We start from the raw sequence: 18,653 nt of genomic DNA, 5'->3' as shown, positions 1-18,653 counted from the left end.
CCCTCGACATTCTTGAAACCTACAGCCCCTACAACGCCCACCCCCAGGACTGTCTCAGCCAGTTGAGCATAGAGAAGCCAACACAAGGACACCTGTTTCATACAGTTTCATGGAGACTTCATGGCCTATGAGTCTATGACCAGGATAAACTACTTCTACTGTCTCTCTAACATCACAGTCTGAGCCTTCCATGAGACTTTCTCAGACGACCTTAGTTATCCACGATCCCATATATCTACACACGTATGTATGATACTCCCCAGTTCTTTGCCATATAGACCCTTGCTTCTCTACCAACCTTGACTTCTCAGCATCTTATCGCACCTGCTCAGACTCCCACAGAACAGCAATTTAACCAATACAACACCAGTAGCAATGCCACCAACTCTCTACCACCACCTTGATCCCATCCTAGAAGCCGAATACGCTAATATAGTTCGCATCGTGGAAACACAGATCGAGATCCTAACCTTCAAAGCCTGGCGGCGCCACGAAGTAATTGAGAATCTCGACATGCTATGCCACCATCTCGCCATCCAGGCAGCCATCGACGAGCGCAAGCCTCGCAACTGGCTTGCCGGCCATGCTCTGTTCCAACGATTCTGCATGACGCTCAGGCTGTGCGTCCCCGAGGCCATTGTCACTTTGCAGAGTTATGGAACGACCTACGAGGTTGACGATGACCTTTTTGACTGGGAGGATGAAGAAGAGCTTGAACGTGACGCGGTGGATATTCTTAAAGACGCTCTGCGTGATGCTCAGTCAACAGAGTGGTATATCTGACGTGACTTGCCTGGAGTTCGATCTGACTTAAACTACGCTTGGTCTATTGAAATATCCCGTCGTAAATATGTCGACGGTGCAATTTATACCTAGTCTACTACTTTAAGTACTTTTCAACAGAATATTGACAACACCAAAGACCCTCCAGTAAATCCTGCGGGCCTGCGGCTGCCCGAAGCCTCCATAATGCGCAAGGCAAAGCTTATTAGCTACTCACCTGCCAACAGGTGAGTATCCCGCCTTGATAACGGGGAGTCGGGCTAGGGGTTTGGAATATGCGTGTAACCGTGTAGGTATAATGAAAAATGAGGCGCAAACTCCGAATTATAAGACGATGACTTATACGGAAGCCCACTGTACAGCTTTTCCTGTTGATAACGAAGAGCCGGCCAAGGTTCGGAAAGACATTCAAGTATGCTGCCCAGGCGTAATGCGAGTACTCTGTTGAAACAGCGATTGACCGCAAATTACGGCAGATGGATAAAAGATTGGTTGGTGTGACAGGTTTGGGCTTCGTTTGTCTGCATTTCGCTTGCACTTCGTTTGAAACCTATACTGTCGTAATTTGAGGACTCCGTTCTGACAGTACCTATAAGGCTATAACCAGTGCGCGGGAATGCAGAATATAACTTACTTCAAGTAAAGCGTCCACCAGGCGGGTAATATGGCCGAACTGGGTATATATCAGTCGGCGAGGAACCAAAGAGTAGTTATACAAGCCATTGGCCCCCGCAGCACGTAGAATGTTGTTTGATGCATTCACCATCGATCAAACGGCTGATTTTCCCCTCCGGTCTGTGCCTGCTCTCGGTGCTCTGCCGAGCCATCTTTTAGCTTCTACTTCGGTGTTGAGACGGATGTCAGTACGAGAAGTGCACCCCACGGCTCATCGGGACACATTTCACTTTGTCATAACTCATGATTGGCTGAAACCGTCCATGGCTCTTGTACTTGGTCTCAATCGATTAGCAAACCCACCAGTCAACCCAGGACATTACACAATCCCTTGTGTCGTGTAAGTAGATACCGGATTGAACATGGTTGAAGATCAACCGTTTGAGAAAAGGGAGCAGGTGGACACGAATACCAATGGGCATGATGTCGTGGTGAAGTGTGAGCGGCAACGCAGCCTCACGAAAGCACAATGTGACACGTCCCTCCAATGCGCTCGCCTTAAACGACCTGTTCATGTCCAATGTCCAGGTATAGCAAGCGCTTATGCCGTTCCAAGGCTGTAGGTCATATGCTCGCGTGATCAGTCGTGCCCTCTCTCCCTCTCACTTCATCTTCCCCTTTCTCAATTGATTCCCCATCAACCTTCATCCCCAGACCAGTCAATATACCTGCCACACCATGGTTGATCTGGTCTGCGGAATCGGTTGACAAGGCACCTCATGACGTCCGAGTAGAAAATCAAGGGCCCCAAGCGCATCCTTCCCTCGGCTGCCTCGTTGTCTCGACGTCGGCGGCCTTGATGTCGGCGGTCTCGCTGCCTCGAGGGGGGCTCCACCCCTCGTCTCACTCACTCTGTAAGGATCCCGCCATCTCTTCCCTCTCTTTCTATCTCCTTTCATTTCTTTTTCTTTTCATCTTTTTTACCCATCGCCCGCAGACCATCTCCATCACGAAAGTTGATACTGACGGCTGCAGACGACACGGAGTCCGAGGAGTGCATCGCTTTCTCTCCGATGGTCCACAAGGGACGGAGCCCCAGTTGCTCGCAGATCAAAGATAGGCATCTCAAACAATCTCCAATGGAGGTCGAGTGCCTTTGAGACCCAGCATCTTGCTCCTGAGCACCGTTGATTGACGGTCGCCTCGATGGCGTGGCCATCATCTCGGCCATCGCCGATGCTGCCATCAATACGACGAATGGCATCGTCGACGCTGTCATGAATCCCCTCCAAGCAAGTGCGTACCCTATCCTAGGTCGTCTGAACCAGAAGGAAGTTTCCGAGCTGATCACTGACTTATATTGCTCCCAGGGTTGTCTCCCGTAGGCTTCGCACAGACTCTTCGTGGCGTTGTACGGAAAAAGTCGAGATGCCAAACCGATATCTGAAGGGGGTTAAGAAGGGAGACCACTGGGCGCCCTGGTTGCAAGCCCTGCGACATAGTCGACCGAGTGATGGTGGACTTCTTCAAACCCCTCGGCAATGTACTGAACAAATCGACAATCCAGAACCCGATGCTCGCAGAGGCGTTCCCGTCGAGTTCCCGTCGAGTTCCCATCAGATACCCGCAACAGGTAGTGACGATACAAATCACAATGGTCGTACAGCGCGTCTTCCCCTCGACCGAACGCCTCTGTAAGTTATCCATACCCATCGGAACCGGAACAACATGGGCTGTTTGATGGCTAACGTGTTTGCCCTTTCGCATGACAGGTCGCGAATCCCGATTGGTATAGCCGTCCTTGGCCTACAGGAGGATCATAGTCCTCCACCTCCAGCTGCCATTCCAGCCACAAGGTCACGATTACGAGGACCCAGAGCGTAAGCGAGGCCGCGAGGGCGGTTATTATGACGAGCCTCATAATTCTGAATAAGAGGCGCCGCCCGGAGGCAGAGACCGCTACAGCGGCCGTGACGACCGCCGTGGTGGCGAGGAATCTCGCGGTGCTGGTGGTGGTGGCGACCCCCTCAGTCTCTGCCGACGCCTAACACCAAAGAACCAGAAGGCAAGTTGGCCTTGACAGGCGCAACGGACAGTGAAGCCGAATCGGAATATGCTTTCACTGCCCTGACAACTGGCCATTCCATGGCGAGGGAAAAAACACCGACAGGAGTGGAAACCTGCCTTATTTCGTAGCCAAAGCACTCGTTATGTGGGCCACAGGGCCCTACGCCATTTCGACTTTCTCGAGCAATTCGTCGATCTCCTGTTTGAAGAATTCACACGAGAGACGTTTCTTCCGGTCGAGGACGTCAGCCATAACCGGCCAAAGTGCAAGGTGCAAATAGGAGCACCTGAGCAAATATGGCACGACATCAGAATGCTACCGACGAAAGCCTCCCATGACCTGGCGGCTACCCGACACGAACCTCTGACCGAGGCCGACTGTGTGGTGGAGAAGAGCAAATACGAGACGGCGCAGCCGTATCGGCCTCCGAGTGGGAACCGATTGAGCTGAGTGGCCGCATTGTATAACTGGCCCGCTTTTCAAAGTCTTCAAAGTTATAAGGCAGGCCCTCTACCTGCTTCCATATTGATGCCTGGTGTACGGATGAATGTACATAGTCTCGTTTGAATTCACTCTCATAAATAACTAACTACATCTGGATACCGTTTGTTCATTACTCGTAAAGCGGCATTGGATTTACTGTTGTCCTTGAGATTTGGTGATAAAAACGACGCTTTTATTATGCATAAAGAAGCTAAAAACGGCATCCTACTAGAGGATGCTAGAAGCAGGGCTACCAGGACGCCACCGCTTCAAATTCTATCATGCTGGAGGAGCCCCAGCGCCATCTGGATGGCCCCCACAAGGCAGAACAGCACGACAAGAAGATTTCTGCACCGATCGCCCAAAGGACGATCGGCAGAGAGGAGATAGCGCCCGAGGCCGAACTGGTCCCCAACCCAGTTTCTTCCGGCTCGGACCTCGATGCACTAGTGGGTGATGGGGGCCAGCTCGTCAGATAAGTGGGCCGTCGAGTCGGAAGTGGAGAGCGAGTCAGTAGGCGAGGGCATCTCAGAAGACGATACAGCCAAGGTCGCCGTCGGGGTAGAGGTAACGAAAGACGTGACTGAAGTCAAGTCTTCAAGTGAGGGGAGATCGAAAGAGGCAAGCCGATGAATCACAATGCTACCTGAGGAACCAGAGTCATTGGAATAGGTGTAACTCTCCGCCGGGGTAAAGTTCACGATCTCGACGGACTTGACATACGTCGTGAATGGAGCCTTGGAGTAGTCAGTCTCGCCGCCGGCCCAGTCAATCGTGCACTTGAGCCTGCTCGGATCACCCCCTGCCCGGATACCAATCCGCACGCGCATTGGCGTTTGCGGGTAGCGAGAGCCACGTTTCGCATCGGCATAGCTGACCGTCCAAACGAGGCTGCCATCGAGGATCCAGTACAGCTTCTCTTTGGTCCAAATCCAGGTGTATTTGTGGAATACCTCCTCGGGTGTGCTCACCGGCTGCCAGCTCCAGCGATTGTAGTCCTCACTGGTGTCGCCTTTGCAGATGTTATCTGTTTCCAGGTTGTCGGTGTATCCACCCAATGCTTCCTGTGTTGTAGCCATTAGAAATAAATACTTGGCAGACTTATCGCAAAGGATACTTACCCAGTTGATTTCATCATTATCGTCAGATAACATGTAGACAGAGCTGACAATGCCGTTGCCAGCAGAAGCCTTCATTTCAACCGAGACTTCACCGTAGAGGATGTAGAAATCAGTGACGATAGTTGGGGCCTCGCCCTGCTGGTTGATAGTAAACTCAGCGCCATTGGGGCCGCTGAACACGTCTCCACCACTTGTGGTCCAGTCGTTAAAAGCATCGAGCTTGGTCAAGTCGTAGTAGAGACGAGCTTTGGTAGTACCCTTATTGGCAGGGCAGGTTTTGGCGAAAGCATTGCAATCTGGGACGTTTTCAGCGAGAATGAGGGAAAGGATGGAAGCCAAGGCCGCGAAGAAGATGAAACGATTCATATTTGCGATCGATAACGTTATCGGCACGTGCTGTTGATAGAGTAGATTTGGGATAGGAAACGACGATGAAGAAGTACCGAGGTCAACGAATTTATTCTTAAGCGTGTGTGGCCGTACTCGAACAGGAAGGCGCAGAGATCGATTGCCTATACGAGTAAGAGCCATTCGCGCTCACACCTTCCCTCGAGATATCAGGCAAGTACTAAGCAGGTTTCAGTCCAGTCCTGTCCGTGGACCTCACCGAGGCTTTAAAATACTGCGGCTATTCGTTCATGCTAGCTCTCTTCTATGCAGTTCTTGTGAATGGATACCAGGGCTGCCGATATACGCTGTACACCTAAGGCTGCATCGGATGTCTGGCTGAACCACAATTAGATCCATACCTACCAACTACTCTAGCGAGGATATGAAAGCTGCCACTCATTGCCTAGAGCAATTGTTCCTGTTCTGTTCTACTGTGTAAACGGCGGACCTGTGAATTACTGTATGCAGTTAGTTTTGCCTTTTTGGGCTCAAGCGGCACGGGCACAATATGCTTTGTGTTCATGTATTTGGGATAGTTCCCAAGGCTCTCGTCGATATGCACAACCAATTGTGCATGGCCCGTGTCTCCATCAGACAGCGAGCCTCCCACCATTGTGCCGTAAAGCTTCACTCGCCGTCGCTTCTCTAGATCAATTGCCAGTGCGGAAACCATTCTCCCTCTGTATTTGTCAGTGTGTTGGTCGACCCATAGTGCTGGACAACGGGGTCGCATTTGCTGTCCACCGGTGTCTGAAGCTTGATTTGAGATTCGGGGGCTGGTACGCTTTGCATTTCAAAATAGCGCCGAATTAACCTATGCCATCAACCAGCATCCAGAGGTTACTTGGAGGTTTGTATAGGATCTTTAATTTTCTTTGTCCATGGTCTTACGGCTGCCGGGGTCTTTGATTGTGGGTGGGTGTGTGCAATTCTGTTCCGGCTGGCAACCACAATCCAATCATGCTGAGTTAACTGGAGCATCTGGTGAGGGCGAGCTCAAGGAACTGAACGCCAGCCACGCTGACCGTGAAGCCGGTATCAACGATAATGTTTTCAAGACTCCTTTTTCTAGAACAATGGGCCAAGGTCTTGCTTAAGTTGGATGCAACAAGTATGCCGCTCCGTTTTCCCCTGAGTCTCGCCGCCATCAGCTTGGCATAGTACCGACAGAGCAAAAGTTCAGTGGAATTCGATTGATTGATTAATTTCTAATACCTTTCAAGTGCACCTCTAAGTATCATGGGCCTTTTAGATAGTTATTATACCCTACTTATTTCTCCTAGGTACCTCGCGTGGATGTTTGAGGCTCACATCAACCTGGAGGTGTGTACCTGGTCGATCAAAGCTATGGAATGTGTTCACAAATACCTGGTATGTTCTTAAGGCTATCGACCGCGCTAGGTCACTACCTACCGGGCTAGGTACCGCTGAGTTCGAGGTCGATGAGATTCAGTTGTGAACCAGCCTCGAAATGGATACCGTCGGCCATAGGATTAAACACTTTAGACGCGGCACGTGTCGCTGTGGGATCAATATTACCTACTGGATATAGACTTGCCAGTTGGCGGAACGCTCGCCAGTTAGCGGAAAGCTCTCTAAACACAGAACTCGCACGCAATGATTTTGAATAGCGTACGTGCCCATTAGCTTCTCTTCTATGAATGAATACTATGAAATACCCAGGGCTCACTTAGAGAATTGCCTGATTCGACCAATCCCCACAGAAACTTTAGGCGTTCAAACATAAGGTCGAGTCTATTCTCAAGACCTCAAAATATTCCTCAACAACCGCAACTATTCACAAACTATAAACAGCGGAATCACCCCCATTCCAAAAGATTCCCCTAGCCCCCAAGATCAATAGTCGGAAGATCAGACATATGCAACTTGGAACTCCCATACGGCCGCAGCGTCGCAACAAAGTTGTCTCCAAGGCAAACCCTGTCCTCCTTAGCGGGCGGAGAAGCAGGAACAGACCCTTTGAACAAAGGCCAATCAATCAGACAAGCCTGTGCAGTGACATACATAGGCAACTTCCCATCATCAAAAGTAGGCGAAGGCAAAGACCCAGCCCCAGAATGGAAAGTCAGCGTCGACGGGTCAATAGCCACGTTCCACTCAGTTGCATTTGTCAAAGAATGATCTTGCATCTGGGGTGGATATGTCCCTTCTGGCCATTCTTGCTGTGTATTATAATAGAGGGGTGGACCGCTTGTGGTTATTGGGTCGATGTATAGGCTGTATAGAATTGGACCGCGGTAAACGGCGATTGTATCATTGGCTCTGGATTTGGTTTGGATATTCATGCCAATATCGTAGTTGAGGGTTGTCTTTCCAGATTGAATCCGGACTTTTGTTAGGCCTGTCCTTGAGTCGATTGGAGAGGGTTGCTGGTTTATCTTGATTCCTGTTGACCATTGTGGAACGCGGAGGTAGAAGTCGAAGGACGTCTCGCTGTTGATTGTGTACGATAGGCTCGTGTTGAATGGGTAGTCGGTTTGGCAGTCTATTGTAACTTCCTTGTCGTTGATTTTGGTGTTCACTTTGCCTGGACTGAGGAGGGCGTGGACTAGTCCGTTGTTGCCGTTCTTGAGGAAACTGTACATTGTAAATTTGGGCAGCCCCTGTGCAAGTATTTCAGCAATCATTGTCTAGTTGTTACGATGGGTTGGGTATCATACCTGAGGATGGTTGACAGTACAACATGGATAATTCGGCTCAACACCAAAGGTCTGACCAACAGTATTGACATTCCAGAAAGGCGACTCTGAAAGCCTCTTGGAAAATGGCTGGTTTGGCTGAGTCATATATTGATGCGACGTCCAGTCGGGCCACATCGCTGCTGGTAAAGCATTGAAAGCTGCCAGTTCCGTACGGTCTGCGTAGTCTGGGTCACCAATTGCCAAGTAGTTATATGCAAGTGAGTAGATCGTTTCAACATCGGTGCAGAGCTCGGATCCGTAGAATGGATCCAGCCCAGCGAGACGCTGTCTTGTGTCAGCTTTCTCCAGAATTTTGACTATTGGCAGGTTCACTCACCTCGTCAGCTAGAATGGAGCCAGAAGCTGAGCCGTGATATTTGAATGTCCAGTCAACCTGCAGAGAATTAGCGATAACTCCAGGGATAGTTGAAGTTTGAGAACCGTGTGAGCATACCCCATTTTTGGCAGTAGTGATCAGACTATCATTGTGAGTAGAACGCCTGAACACAGCAGCATACTTCAAAGCTGCAACATCATACATTAGCTTCAACATTCTCTCGACCACGCATCAAACGTACCTTCAGCAACAGTAACACCATGCAAAAACGGCCACTCCCGATCCGCAACCTCCTGAGACACCGAATTAAGATCCTCCCGAATATAACTCCCCTCCGTATACCACCCCTCCCACTTGTATGAATACTCATGAATCAGCCGAATATTCTCCCTCAGAAGTTCACTCTTATCTCCCGGATGATAATCAAGCATCCACTGCAGTGAAACAACCATATCCTGCGACCTAGACCGGAACCAAATGAAATCATCTGCACTAGGCTTGTCACCATCATGATAGATCATCCCCGTGCCATTATTCTTCAGCATCGAATTCATCAACTCGTTGAACCGAAACAGGGCATTGATAATAGGTTCCTCATATGTCTCCGGATCGGCATCGACGAGGTTCGTCAATCCTAGAAAGACAGGGGTTCGAGCCCAGATGAGTCGGTTGCCCGCTTCGAGAGTTTCAGGTCCAATCCAGCCATCGGGTTGGATGAGGTCGAGGATTTTGCTGACGACGGTTTTGATATCGGCTTTTAAGCGGTCGTCTTGGAGTGTGTAGGATAGTGGGACTATGGAGTTTAGCCAGTAAGGGAGGGCTTCGTTAAGTCCGCTGTACTCTTGGTCGCCACCAATCCAGGAGGAGTTTGCGACGTAGCGGTAAAAGTCGTATAGATGGCTATTATTCGTTAGTTGGGTTGCCTTTTGGAGGCTAGAGGGACCTTATCCGGGGTGATTACTTACCCTCCTAGTCCTGCTGCAGAGGCTTCGAGCTCTGTTCTGAGCCACCCGTTTGGTGTTATACTTCCAAGTGGTAAGGGTTCGTATGCGAATGGGACGACTGAATCTCGGCGTTAGTTATTTTATAATCTTATAGTGAATCAAAATAGAAAACTTACGTTCATCAGTATCCCTTGCCTTTATTGCGATTGGCAACAAACAAAGTGTAGCGTTAAGCAACCTCATGGTGATCGTCGACAATCCTTGAAACTGTACAACACAACTTTCACTCCTTCGGGTTGCCTTTTGAAGTAAATACCAATAGCCGACAACCGACTGCCAGACGGTAAAATTACAAGCGAGTCGGTGCAAAATGGTCCGAATCTGGAATATTTGTTTACGAAGTGAGGGGAAATGTAACTGTAACATTTCAGAAGAAGGTGCGGAGCGTGTCGATCTATACGGATTCAAGACGATCGGGTTTGATTATGACCAGGATACGATTCTAATTCATACACCGATTCATTGAAACGTCTCAAAGTCGGGCTTCGGACTTTTATACGTGACTATCAAGGACGAATCACAGTGCTGTTCTCCTTGCGGACAAACTGCAGGAACTCATCCAAGTCGGGGTTCTTGGTGTTGTTGACAAGGAAGACAGCAGGCTTTCCGTAGGGTGCGGATACCCGTGCGGTCTGGCCACCGTGGTACTTCTTGCCAGACCAGACGTGGGTGAAGGTCTGGTTCTTGCCGGGGAAGTAGACGCTGACGCCGGTGTGACCGGGATCCAGGACAGGCGCAACGTACAGATCAGCACCCAGGTAGAAGCTCTCGTAGCTGATTGCCTTGGCCTTTACGTCGTTGGGGTGGTAGACAACGGGCATGCGGAGCAAGGGCCACCCCAGTCTCTTGCTCTCGGTGTCCAAGATGCGGCGACGGTAGGCGGCAAGACTGGTGAACATACGCGCGTTGTAGCTGAACCAGGAGTAGGTCGAGGAGTTGGAGTAGAACTGGGCGTTGACCTGAGGGACGTTACCCTCGTGGGTACGGAAGACTGTGCTGGCAACGGCAGAGAGTTCTCCCCAGCGGCCGAGCAGCTCGGCGGAGCGGTTGACAACGCCGTTGCTGTCCCAAGTAGTTGTGTAGCCACCAATCTCGGTGTGGCCGTGGGCGTAACCGGACAGACCCATGTGACCCATAACAGTGACGGAAGATTTGATTCCATCATTGACACCCCAGTTGGTGTCCTGATCACCAGCCCAGTAGAGGTTCATATAGCGGTTGGCGGCCATGGCGCATGAACGGTGGAAGAGAATAGCATCCTTGAAGCTGGGAACACTCTTTCCGATCCAGTGGTGAAGGGCGGCCCACTCACGAGGGTAGGTGTTGTGGTAGACCAAGGGATCGATGCTCTTGTTGGCGAAGCGGGTGTCGGGGCTGATAGGAGTGTATTCGCCGAAGTCGGTCATGAAACCAGAGATGTTGGCGTTCCAGACTTGAGACAGTAGGACGTTCTTGAACCAGGATCGGCCAGCGGGGTTTGTGAGATCAAGGATTCCGGCGTCAAGGCCAGGACCACTGGAAATAACGGAGGTATCATTTATTGTAGAGTTTTGGATCATGTATCCTCCCTTGGTAGCCTCCTCGTAGAGGTTGGAGCTGTATCCATCAGGCTTGGTGCTGACGTTCGCCAAGAATGGATTGATGTATGAGAGAGTGCGGACGTCGTGGTCATCACGTAGATTCTGCACAAACTCATTCCAATTTGGGTAGAGCTTGGAATCAGACTCCCAGTTCCACCAGAGTCGGGAAACGTTGAGAGACATGTAGGAAACACTCTGCGAGTGGGTGCCAGACCAATCCTGAAGCCAGACAGCGGCAATGGGACATGTCTGGTTGAGTCCCTGATCGACAATGCGGTTGACCTTTGCCTGTCCACCCTGGATACCGAGTACAGCACCGGTGTCTACCCACTTGGGCAGTTCGGGCATGCGGCCGGTGTAATCGGTCAGCATGGTAATACCGTTCAGCATGTTCTCAGCTTGCATGAAGTATCCATCAACATCCAGGCCACTGTATCTAACAGTGACGGCGCGGGCATCTGTAAAATTGAAGGTGGTGTAGGCGGAGCTCTCTTGTGTCAGGTGGAACACCCGGGCATTGGAGCTGATGTACTGAGGGACAGCGGAGTAGGTGGTGAAGCGATCTCCACCGGCAAAAAAGCTGTCCTCAGACTCAAGGTCAGTCGTTGGATGATCGCCACGGCCGACACCCTGTTCACGGGAGAAGATGGGGACCGTCTGGTTCTTCAATGATGCGAAAGAGGCCTGGCCACCAAGACCGTAGAAGTCCTCAGCAGGAGAAGAGCGGTAGGTCAGGAACAGCTTCGTGGAATCCGAAGCGTTCGAGTTGACATTGGCGCGGAAGGCAATGCGATCGGGGAACTGAGATGGCACCCAGAAGGCGACGATGAAAGGAGCAGTGGCATCGCCACAGCCAGTAAGATGACCTTCAACAACAGCAGCATGGTCATTGGTGCTGCCGTGCCATTGACGTAGACCAATCTTGGTGATCTGCTGACCGGTGCACTTGTTCTGGTCAATTTCCTTGATCTTGAAGTTACCGTTGGCAGCGATGATCTCGTCGTCTCCAGCGCTGGCACTGAGGAATCCCTGTCCTGGCACAGTGTCCCAAATTGGGTGACCATCTTGAGTGATCGAGAGATGATTTGCTTTCCCATTCGCAGTGAGCTCGAAGCCATTGCCCAGGCTCAATGGGGCATAGACCGCGAGGGACGGCGCCGCGGAGACCACAAGAGAGGCCCAGAGCCAGGTACTGGGAGAGCGCATGCCGAAATGAGACTTGGAACAGAACGAGAAATGTCCCTGCGGCGCCTGTTATCTTTTAAAGCTTTGCCGATAGTGTCCCTGGATTCTGCAGAATCTTCGATGACATCTGAGGACCTTTTCCGTCCCACTTGGTTTGATAGTTAGCGGAGGTTTATGGTCCTGGGCCAATGAAACGAGACCCATGTCGTTACTTTTTGATGAAGATCAGCTCATTCCATGATTCCAATTAGCCACGGCCAATGCTGATGGAAAAATTGACTCCACAGCCGACGGTCCCGACGGATCGTCGCGTGTGGCTGTTCGGGGGCAAAACGCATAGCCGCGAATCCGGCGAGCGACCGTCCCCATGTATCACATGCAGATGAATGGTAGATGAAATGTTAGAAGTCCTCAGGGTCCTGCCTTACCTACCTAGCTGAGCTCAGGTACTCTTTCGTATCTTGTGAAGTCATTGCATAAGACATTGTTCGGGTGATTTGCTGAGTGGTATAAGAGATGAAACTTCCATTGAAAATTTGAAATGAAATTCGCGATTTATGTAGATCTAGTCGAGACATGGAGTGGGCGGCATGGTATGGCGTAGCCACCTAATAGGGACGATATCATTATACGCAGTAGCACCTAGAGGGAAAGTTCCAAGCCTACAAACCTATACAAAGCTCGTGTCGTTGTTTTACTGTTTCAGTGCGCGCCGACGAGTACCCAGATGATCATGCAGACGACAATAAACCCGTTCAAAGGGAATGAACGTGTCTAGGAGGGGGGTGATATGACGAGAGCACTGAAACCAGGACTGTTAGGGGAAGAGCTTGTCATATGAGGGAGGAGCTCAGCCGTAGTGCTCTACGCCTCTTTCTTCTCTTTCTTTTCTCTTTCTTTTCTTCCCAGTGTTGTTTTAGGTCAAGGAATCAATTCCATCCTGTTTGTCTTCATCGTCTCAGTGAGAGTATAGAACAATAATAAGAGAGTTATGAGTCAACAATAGGAGCAAGAGAACAATAGGCAGGTGACCAACCGAATCCATGGATGGTCGCCGTCGCCCAATTGGGAAGGCACCAAAATCACAGTCTCACAGATATAGATACCACGCCCCTTTCCCAACTCTCCTTTATTTTTTCCTCGAACAACGATCAACCTTCTGCCCGATTTCTGTACCACTACTTTTTTTTGCCAAACAACAAATCACCGTTCTGATTTCTACACCACTACCAGTCCCGTTCAAACGACAAGTGAGGCCAAGATCAGTCCCCTCACTTTATGCACAGACTCACATTGTTGTTCTCTTAGCAAGATGTCGCAGTCACCCGCAAAGCAACCTGCGGCCGCAAGCCCAAGCCCAAGCACCATACCCGTCTCATTCCCAACCAAACCAAGTTCGAGCAGAAAGCTTCCTGACCTTGAAGCGGCGCTGCAGCAAGTAGCTTCCGCACGGAGCAAGTACCATGTGCGAAAGATTGGCATGTTGGTCCGGTGGGAAAATGATACAACTCATGCGGAGGATGACATGGCTGTTGCATTGGACCCCAAGCGGTTTCAGAATTGACTCCATTGTCACCATGTCATCCTCCGCATGAGTTGTATCATTTTAGCACCGGATCAACATGCCAATCTTTCGCACATGGTACTTGCTCCGTGCGGAAGCTACTTGCTGCAGCGCCGCTTCAAGGTCAGGAAGCTTTCTGCTCGAACTTGGTTTGGTTGGGAATGAGACGGGTATGGTGCTTGGGCTTGGGCTTGCGGCCGCAGGTTGCTTTGCGGGTGACTTGATCCCCAATTCAGACCAAACACCCGCCTGGAGCCTCCAAGAGAAGCTTGACAAACTCCTTGGACAATGCATCCGCTCCTCACTATCCTCTCTGTTTATTTTTTATTATGCTGGTCATGGTGGCCTTCATGATGGTGCTCTGTGCTTCACGTCACGCCACAAAAGAATTCGGTGGCGTTCCATCATAGGTACTCTGGAATCAGCACAGCCAGTGGATTCTCTGGTAATACTCGATTGCTGCCATGCGGCCGCTGCAGCACGGCAGCCCAACTCGACAACAAACATTCAGATCATTGCGGCGTGTGGAGCTCATGAAATTGCATCCGAACGCTCGAATCGCGCCTCCTTCACCCAAAGACTGTTCCGCGCCGTGCAAAGGTTCAAGGGCCAAGAGAATTTTACAACGGCTGAGTGGTACCAGCAGGTACAACTCGAAAAGCCGAAGAATGCCCCTCACGCCGTCTTTGAAACCTTAAGCGGCACCGGAACCATCAGCCTTGGGTTCAATAACGCTAGTACATCCCGCATCCCCCGGCCAGTATCTGGGGTGAGCCAGAAGCACGTGCTGGTGAAGCTGACGCTTGAGGGGCAACGAGACGCTGTGGATAGCTTTTCGAAAGCCGTTCGCTCACTCCCGGCGAACATGCAAGTTGAGATTTGCAGTGCATTCGAAACAGATGCCTCTATTTTCTTTATAATGCAGATGTCATGGGAAGGGTGGCTTCTGTGGACCAGCGTTATACACTTGGACTTTGTGGGTGTAACGCTCGGCTCTGATTTACTCCATCCGTTCCTCTCCCAGACCGATGTATGGAAACCGACGAGATGTTACGACACAGTACAGTCATAATGAGGTAGATTTTTTGTTAATGCCTTAAAAGACTATTTCTTACCAGCTCTATAAACCACATTATCCTCAAGCTCTATATCAGCAGAGTTCTTCTCTAAAAACAAAGATGTTCGAGTTTAATGATAGCGCCTTCGAACATGGCCGGCAGGATATCGAAGGATTACCTCCTTCGGTCAAAACATATCGCTACAGTAATATGGACGATTTCTGCCAGATCATCTGGCTTGAGGATGACCGTCTCTATGGTTCTTTCCGCGTTGGACAAAAGGCAAAAGCGTGGGCAAGTAAGTGGTGCAAGTTGGGAAGGACTCCAAGACCATTCGATCACGCTGCCACAGACGGAAGACACTGGTGAGAAAGACAACACTAAGAATACGCCAGGCGAAGATCATAGCCCCGAGGAAGAAGACCACAGCGAACACCTCATCTTCTTTATTGAACCAACGGTTTTCGAGCACGACTTCATCAACTCGGATCCCCCTGTTCGTACCAATACATTTTTCAATCCGAAAACAAAAATCCTTATCGTCAAAATGCTCGGCCCGGTGCACGAACAAGCCAAAATGGCTTTCCACGACATGCTTAAACTGGCCCTTGAGCCAATGGGCCTGCATAAAGCAATTCAATCCTGGGGAAACACAGGGATGCTTGCCATAGATGGCACAACGAAGCAGGCAGACGGGGGGTGGGGTCCACGAAGACCCCCCGAAGCACTCCTAGGAGACCCACGGTTATTTTGGAGGTCGCCAATTCGGAGACTTACGCCAAGCTCCGCCGTGATGCTCAGTACTGGATAAATCCAGCAAGACAGGAGGCTAATGTAGCTATCGGAGTTAAAATCCATACAAAAAGGCCCGACATCACGATCGACCAGTGGGAATGGAGCTCTCAAACCTCTCACCCTACCAACAGGTCTCACTTCACCATTAGTAGGAAATCTGATGGTGCAGTGTACTTTGATCCCCATCCTCTACCTCAGCTCGTGATCCCTTTTGAATCTCTTTTTCGACGCCCCGCACAAATAAACAGAGAACGTGATATAGTCTTTGAGACACAAGAACTTGTCGAATTCGCATCCAGCGTGTGGGATGTGCAATTTGAACAAGATCAAGAATGAAGCAAGAAGTGGTTCACTGTCCACTATAGTTAGCGGGTGGTTTTTTCCTGAGTTGAACCCAACTTGGTTAGGCAGGTCATTGTGGGCATAATCCAGCGTTTCTCAAACTACCTTAGGCTAGAACATCTTATGTGCATGCAAACACTGTCCAGTTAACTGTGTACACAGAACCTAGCTGGTGATACTAACACTGATCAGTGGGTGATTACAGTCACAGGTCAAAGACTTGAGACTTATAAGTAGGTTGGAAGTAGGCAATGTAAAAGCGGACGCTCACGGCTATACAAACCAACTCGACCAATCAGAACCTCAGATTTGTGCCAGGAACCGTTTGTAGTTTGTACTTTGTTCACTTCTAGTGGATCACCGACCGGCCGCTAAATTGTTTCAGGAATGGAGCAACGGACTAGTGTGACGAGTGGATCTGAATGGATATGAAGTACGGAGTACTAGTTAGTTAGTTAGAAGTCAAGGTTCGTAGATACTTTCCCTCAGGCTCCAGCAAGTATCATCTGAACTGTATGTTCATTCCTGCGACACTTCCTGTGACCTGTCATCCTGATACTAAGCTCAAAGAAGTCTAGATATGCTTCTCATAATGTCTTTGTTGATGCCTCCATATGCCTTGCCCATGATGGACTGGAGAACCGGAGACTTAGACCACACAACGGAAATCCTCCTCTTCCCGCTCTACCTTCTACATCTTCTTCGGCTGCTCGACATGAATGGAATGGCACGTGGAGACGACCAAAAAACTGGGATAATAAGCAGCGCAATCCGGAAATCAGACAACCTGGACGAAATCGACTGGGAACGGGTCGGACACAACACGAGCAGCGTAGGATCCGATTTCTTCGGGTAACAAAGCACTACCCAGTAAGGAGGGCGGATGTCATGTCGTTGCGAATGCCGATACCGAGTTCCACAACTACACTTCGTACTGAGATGCAGGGCGCCAGGAACGGTGGGTTTATGAGAAGCTGGAACTAAGAATCAGTCGCAGGGGGATCTTGATAGGGAATGTGAATAGGTCTGATGTTCCGTTTACGATGATGGCGCAGAATCTCCCTGATTCGGGACTTTCATACTGGGAAGGAGTCGAAGTACTCTGGTCAATCTGGGACATGTTAGACCATTGAGAGGCAAGGTGGCTCCGTGACATGTAATGCATTATGCATGTGTTCTACCACGCCGCTACATTATCTATTAGAGGGGTTGAGAGACAGTTATTTATGCTAATGTACAAATAGAAGTATTTCTTGCGCGCTCTTTAATGAATGGGTATTTCCGGTCGGTGTGAATCAAAGCCATGTTGAGGATATCGTTCCAATCATGCGAGGCTGCAGCATGGGGTAAGCCGAGGGCAAGGCATTTCGGAGGGACCACAGTGTGATTCAGCGGGCCAGGGATCACCCAGCGATATTCGATTCGAGTATTGGAACAATCATATGCGTTGTAGGAAAAGGTGTGAGGGCAAAACGCCACTCTGCTCCAGCGCCGCACATACAATCGCAGTTGCTTGCTAGCCACCGTGTCGTTGTGTGCATTGTCCGGCATTCGTTTGCTATCAGACATGTAGTATTCCCAACAATCTGATTGGGTATCATAAACACGTCTGCGAAGTGGTCGGGGGAGTTTGACTGCGTGGAAGAGGCAGCAAGAACACGTCGCAGATCAAGCTTTAGCGATGATAACAACCCTGGACAACGAGCTATGACTGCCGTGTGTGATAGTCACTTTTTGCTCGACTGGGACCAATATTTGTAAGGGTATGGAAGGCGCCAGCATTTGGGGTATTTGTGGGTATTTGTGGGTGAGAAGTTGGCGTTGGACTCTTTCAGATGCCGGCCCCGTTGAGCCTTTCATGCGACCATCGCTTGATCGTCTGAGAGATGACTTGGGGCAGCACTAAACCCCGATGTGTCACTGCCCGTTGGCTCAGAGGACCTCGCGCGGACTTGCGCGGTCCAGTCTTGAATGCTGGGGGCGCCACCATCAATAACGACTGGGTGTTCCTCCGCGTGCTTTCCTAGGACAGTGCCAGCGTAACGAGACTCCTCACCAGTCTTGCTGTGTTTCTTCTTCAGGGCAGTCAGGTAGTCCTCCTTTTCAACCGCATCGGGATCCACCATGTCGCCCTCGCTTGGGACGAAGCCCGCAATACGTCGAATTTCACGGTGGGCTGGCCCAGTGATCCAGCCAAGGAATCCATCAAGTCCACGCATATCTTCTTCGCCATGCCATTCTTCTTCCCATTCGCGCATTTGTGGTCGTAGAGCTCCGGCGTCCTGTAGAGCTTGGTAGATGTCTTCGAGGGCCGGTACGGGGTCGTCGGGGTGCGCATTGGCGGCATGTTCGACTGCAGATGAAGCGAGGAGCATCAAGTAACGCCCAGTCAGGTCCTGGAGCGACTCGAGCACCGAAGGGCGCGTCGAGTGGAACCCTTGAGCGCGGAGGATTTGGATGATCGGAGGACGGAGGAGAGCATTATGAAGGTTTGGGCCTGACATTCTGCCGTGGTAGCGATAGCGTTCCTCGAGATGTACGATGAATGAAAGATGCCGATAAATTGGTGGTTCGAAAGGAAGCGATGTAGAAAGGAGAAAGAGGGAGAGTGTAAAAGTTTATAAGT

The 18,653-nt window shown here is 50.4% G+C and overlaps 10 protein-coding genes across 10 annotated transcripts; 6 read left to right on the top strand and 4 right to left on the bottom strand.

Annotated features, from left to right (window-relative positions):
* Positions 1–375: 375 nt before the first annotated feature.
* On the top strand, positions 376–783 carry N7515_008836 (uncharacterized protein; the record flags this gene model as incomplete). The annotated part of the gene is made up of 1 exon (XM_056669580.1): positions 376–783. One exon carries the CDS (start codon positions 376–378, stop codon positions 781–783), a length of 408 nt encoding a protein of 135 aa, XP_056519410.1.
* A 2,343-nt stretch (positions 784–3,126) lies between these two features.
* Positions 3,127–3,478, top strand: N7515_008835 (uncharacterized protein; the record flags this gene model as incomplete). The annotated part of the gene is made up of 2 exons (XM_056669579.1): positions 3,127–3,278; positions 3,352–3,478. 2 exons carry the CDS (start codon positions 3,127–3,129, stop codon positions 3,476–3,478), a joined length of 279 nt encoding a protein of 92 aa, XP_056519409.1.
* A 917-nt stretch (positions 3,479–4,395) lies between these two features.
* Positions 4,396–5,436, bottom strand: N7515_008834 (Concanavalin A-like lectin/glucanases superfamily; the record flags this gene model as incomplete). Its single annotated transcript, XM_056669578.1, has 1 exon — positions 4,396–5,436. One exon carries the CDS (start codon positions 5,434–5,436, stop codon positions 4,396–4,398), a length of 1,041 nt encoding a protein of 346 aa, XP_056519408.1.
* A 1,868-nt stretch (positions 5,437–7,304) lies between these two features.
* Positions 7,305–9,686, bottom strand: N7515_008833 (uncharacterized protein; the record flags this gene model as incomplete). The annotated part of the gene is made up of 7 exons (XM_056669577.1): positions 7,305–8,084; positions 8,142–8,447; positions 8,500–8,556; positions 8,617–8,687; positions 8,741–9,399; positions 9,465–9,561; positions 9,620–9,686. The coding sequence occupies 7 exons, from the start codon at positions 9,684–9,686 to the stop codon at positions 7,305–7,307; spliced, it is 2,037 nt and encodes a 678-aa protein (XP_056519407.1).
* Positions 9,687–10,009: 323 nt separating this feature from the next.
* Positions 10,010–12,289, bottom strand: N7515_008832 (uncharacterized protein; the record flags this gene model as incomplete). The annotated part of the gene is made up of 1 exon (XM_056669576.1): positions 10,010–12,289. The coding sequence occupies one exon, from the start codon at positions 12,287–12,289 to the stop codon at positions 10,010–10,012; it is 2,280 nt and encodes a 759-aa protein (XP_056519406.1).
* A 1,291-nt stretch (positions 12,290–13,580) lies between these two features.
* On the top strand, positions 13,581–13,832 carry N7515_008831 (uncharacterized protein; the record flags this gene model as incomplete). The annotated part of the gene is made up of 1 exon (XM_056669575.1): positions 13,581–13,832. One exon carries the CDS (start codon positions 13,581–13,583, stop codon positions 13,830–13,832), a length of 252 nt encoding a protein of 83 aa, XP_056519405.1.
* Positions 13,833–13,890: 58 nt separating this feature from the next.
* On the top strand, positions 13,891–14,904 carry N7515_008830 (uncharacterized protein; the record flags this gene model as incomplete). The annotated part of the gene is made up of 1 exon (XM_056669574.1): positions 13,891–14,904. The coding sequence occupies one exon, from the start codon at positions 13,891–13,893 to the stop codon at positions 14,902–14,904; it is 1,014 nt and encodes a 337-aa protein (XP_056519404.1).
* A 106-nt stretch (positions 14,905–15,010) lies between these two features.
* On the top strand, positions 15,011–15,701 carry N7515_008829 (uncharacterized protein; the record flags this gene model as incomplete). Its single annotated transcript, XM_056669573.1, has 2 exons — positions 15,011–15,188; positions 15,250–15,701. The coding sequence occupies 2 exons, from the start codon at positions 15,011–15,013 to the stop codon at positions 15,699–15,701; spliced, it is 630 nt and encodes a 209-aa protein (XP_056519403.1).
* Positions 15,702–16,619: 918 nt separating this feature from the next.
* Positions 16,620–16,883, top strand: N7515_008828 (uncharacterized protein; the record flags this gene model as incomplete). Its single annotated transcript, XM_056669572.1, has 1 exon — positions 16,620–16,883. One exon carries the CDS (start codon positions 16,620–16,622, stop codon positions 16,881–16,883), a length of 264 nt encoding a protein of 87 aa, XP_056519402.1.
* Positions 16,884–17,883: 1,000 nt separating this feature from the next.
* Positions 17,884–18,531, bottom strand: N7515_008827 (Bromodomain associated domain protein; the record flags this gene model as incomplete). Its single annotated transcript, XM_056669571.1, has 1 exon — positions 17,884–18,531. One exon carries the CDS (start codon positions 18,529–18,531, stop codon positions 17,884–17,886), a length of 648 nt encoding a protein of 215 aa, XP_056519401.1.
* Between the last annotated feature and the right edge of the window lie 122 nt (positions 18,532–18,653).

The sequence above is a fragment of the Penicillium bovifimosum genome (genome assembly GCF_028826915.1).
Source record: "Penicillium bovifimosum strain IBT 22155 chromosome Unknown utg000006l_segment0_segment0, whole genome shotgun sequence".
Lineage (NCBI taxonomy): Eukaryota > Fungi > Ascomycota > Eurotiomycetes > Eurotiales > Aspergillaceae > Penicillium > Penicillium bovifimosum.
Note: the sequence above shows the minus strand (reverse complement) of the source record. Positions and strands in the feature narration are given on the sequence as shown.